The sequence below is a fragment of the Marmota marmota genome, unplaced genomic scaffold (assembly GCF_001458135.2).
Source record: "Marmota marmota marmota unplaced genomic scaffold, marMar, whole genome shotgun sequence".
Classification (NCBI taxonomy): Eukaryota; Metazoa; Chordata; class Mammalia; order Rodentia; family Sciuridae; genus Marmota; species Marmota marmota.
In genome coordinates this window covers 15,000,104-15,001,853 of record NW_026000249.1, presented here as the reverse complement: position 1 = coordinate 15,001,853, position 1,750 = coordinate 15,000,104, and the positions used below count along the sequence as shown (strand labels likewise).

General features: G+C 41.9%; 1 protein-coding gene across 1 annotated transcript; it reads right to left on the bottom strand.

The window, feature by feature from the left end:
• Nucleotides 1-441: 441 nt before the first annotated feature.
• LOC107144356 (melanoma-associated antigen B18-like) lies at nt 442-1,497 on the bottom strand. Its single transcript, XM_015488173.1, has one exon. It carries the CDS (start codon nt 1,495-1,497, stop codon nt 442-444), a length of 1,056 nt encoding a protein of 351 aa, XP_015343659.1.
• Between the last annotated feature and the right edge of the window lie 253 nt (nt 1,498-1,750).

Sequence of the window (1,750 nt, the reverse complement as noted above, 5' to 3'; positions counted from 1 at the left end):
CAATTGTTGTACAAAATAATAAAACTCCTAATCTTAAAACTATTAAATAATAAATATGTAAATAAAGTCATTAATAATTTTATATTCTAAAGTTAATGAAACTTATTAAGGAAAAATTTGAAATACAGCACAATACTCTAAATTAGGCATATAGAATGGGAACACAAACACATACACTGTGTTCCCTTCAGACCCACCATGGCCATCCACTAAGAATGCTCATTGTTCTTCATATCCACAAAGATAACAATCTTCCTCAAATTTCAATACTTGAAATATAACCTAGAATAAAAGGAAAGAACAGTAAAATTCCAAGTTACCAGTATACAACAAGAAAGTAAATATGATACTCACTTATTCCCTCCAGCCCCTGACTAGCCATCTACTATTAGGAGATTTACACACCTTTTCAAGGAAAAAGTGAAGAACAAGGCTCAGATTTCATTTAGCATGGGAGAAGCTGCTGGCCCTTTCCCTGGCCCTGGAATGTGAATTGGCCATAGCAGTATTTCGAGCCCTTGCTGCAACTCTGGCTTGAGCTCTCTCTTCCTCATCTTTCAAAGCTTCTTCACACCAGGATGGGAAGGCATTGGGGGTAGTATCATGGATTCTGGCCAAAAACTCTAGGATTTTCATCTTGCTGGTTTCAGCATGGGCTCTTGGTCCCCACATGAATTCATAACATGGAGGGTCACTGTTGGGGACCTGCTGGGACTCCAGATACTTTAGCTGCACCAAATCTTCAGTGATGACCTTCCTGGGTTCCCCATAGATGAAGTGCTTCCTATCAGCATATACACCCATCATATTCAGCACCTTCCAGATCTCCTCTTCAGAGGCACAGTTGCCTTTCATGAAGATCACACCCAGTACAATCATTAGGAGACCCATTTTTGGCATGTTCTCTTCATCACCCATTGTTCCATCAAGGGTGTAGTCTAGTTTGCTAACAAGAGCATAGTAGTGCCTGATAGGATCAACTTCCTTCAAGTCAACACCAAAGGCCAGCTCCATGTGCTCAGAGGCTCTCCTGAGGATCTCATTGAAGTGATACTTGTACTTTTTGATAACATACTTCAACATGTCTGCCTTTGTAATCAGCTCTTTCTTTTGATATTTGTCTATTAGGAACTGCACCCGTAAAACCACTTTCTTATTTAAGGGGTCTTTGCGCCAGCCTTCACTAACCTGACAGGAATCTGAACTTCCCTCATCTTGGCTTTGGACATCTTCATCTGAATCCATGTTTGAATCATCTGCCTTAGTGATATTGGTGGTGGATGGGGTTCCCTGAGGCAACACAGGAGTTCCAGATATGCCAGCATCTGAAATATTTTGAGGTCTATTATCAAAGAAAGTATAGGAAGAGGGTGTGGACTCTTCTCCCTGTGTTTCAGTGGCCTGAGTAGACCCTAGACCCTGGTTCTCACTACGGGCCTTGCGGGCCTTGCGGCGTTTTGCTTGGGCTCCGAGCTTACTCTTCTGACCTCGAGGCATAATGACTCTTGATACAGACAGCAGGCCTTAGTGCAAACAGTTGGATTGATGAAGAGGTTACCCTAGAAGATGAAAAATGAGAAAATGTGTACAGCCTCATTAGGGAGATTCTATCTTGGTTTCAATAACAACTGCCTCTGTTAGTTTCCTTGCGAGTACTGCTCTAGGAACCCTCAAGGCAGGGGCAGAGTGCAACCCTGTTCTGGGAGAGTTTGTTACTTAGGATATTAACTTTAATTCTGAGCAATACTTT

Coding starts and splice junctions, on each gene's coding strand:
- LOC107144356 (XM_015488173.1), bottom strand. CDS start 1,497: ATGCCTCGAGGTCAGAAGAGTAAGCTCGGAGCCCAAGCAAAACGCCGC.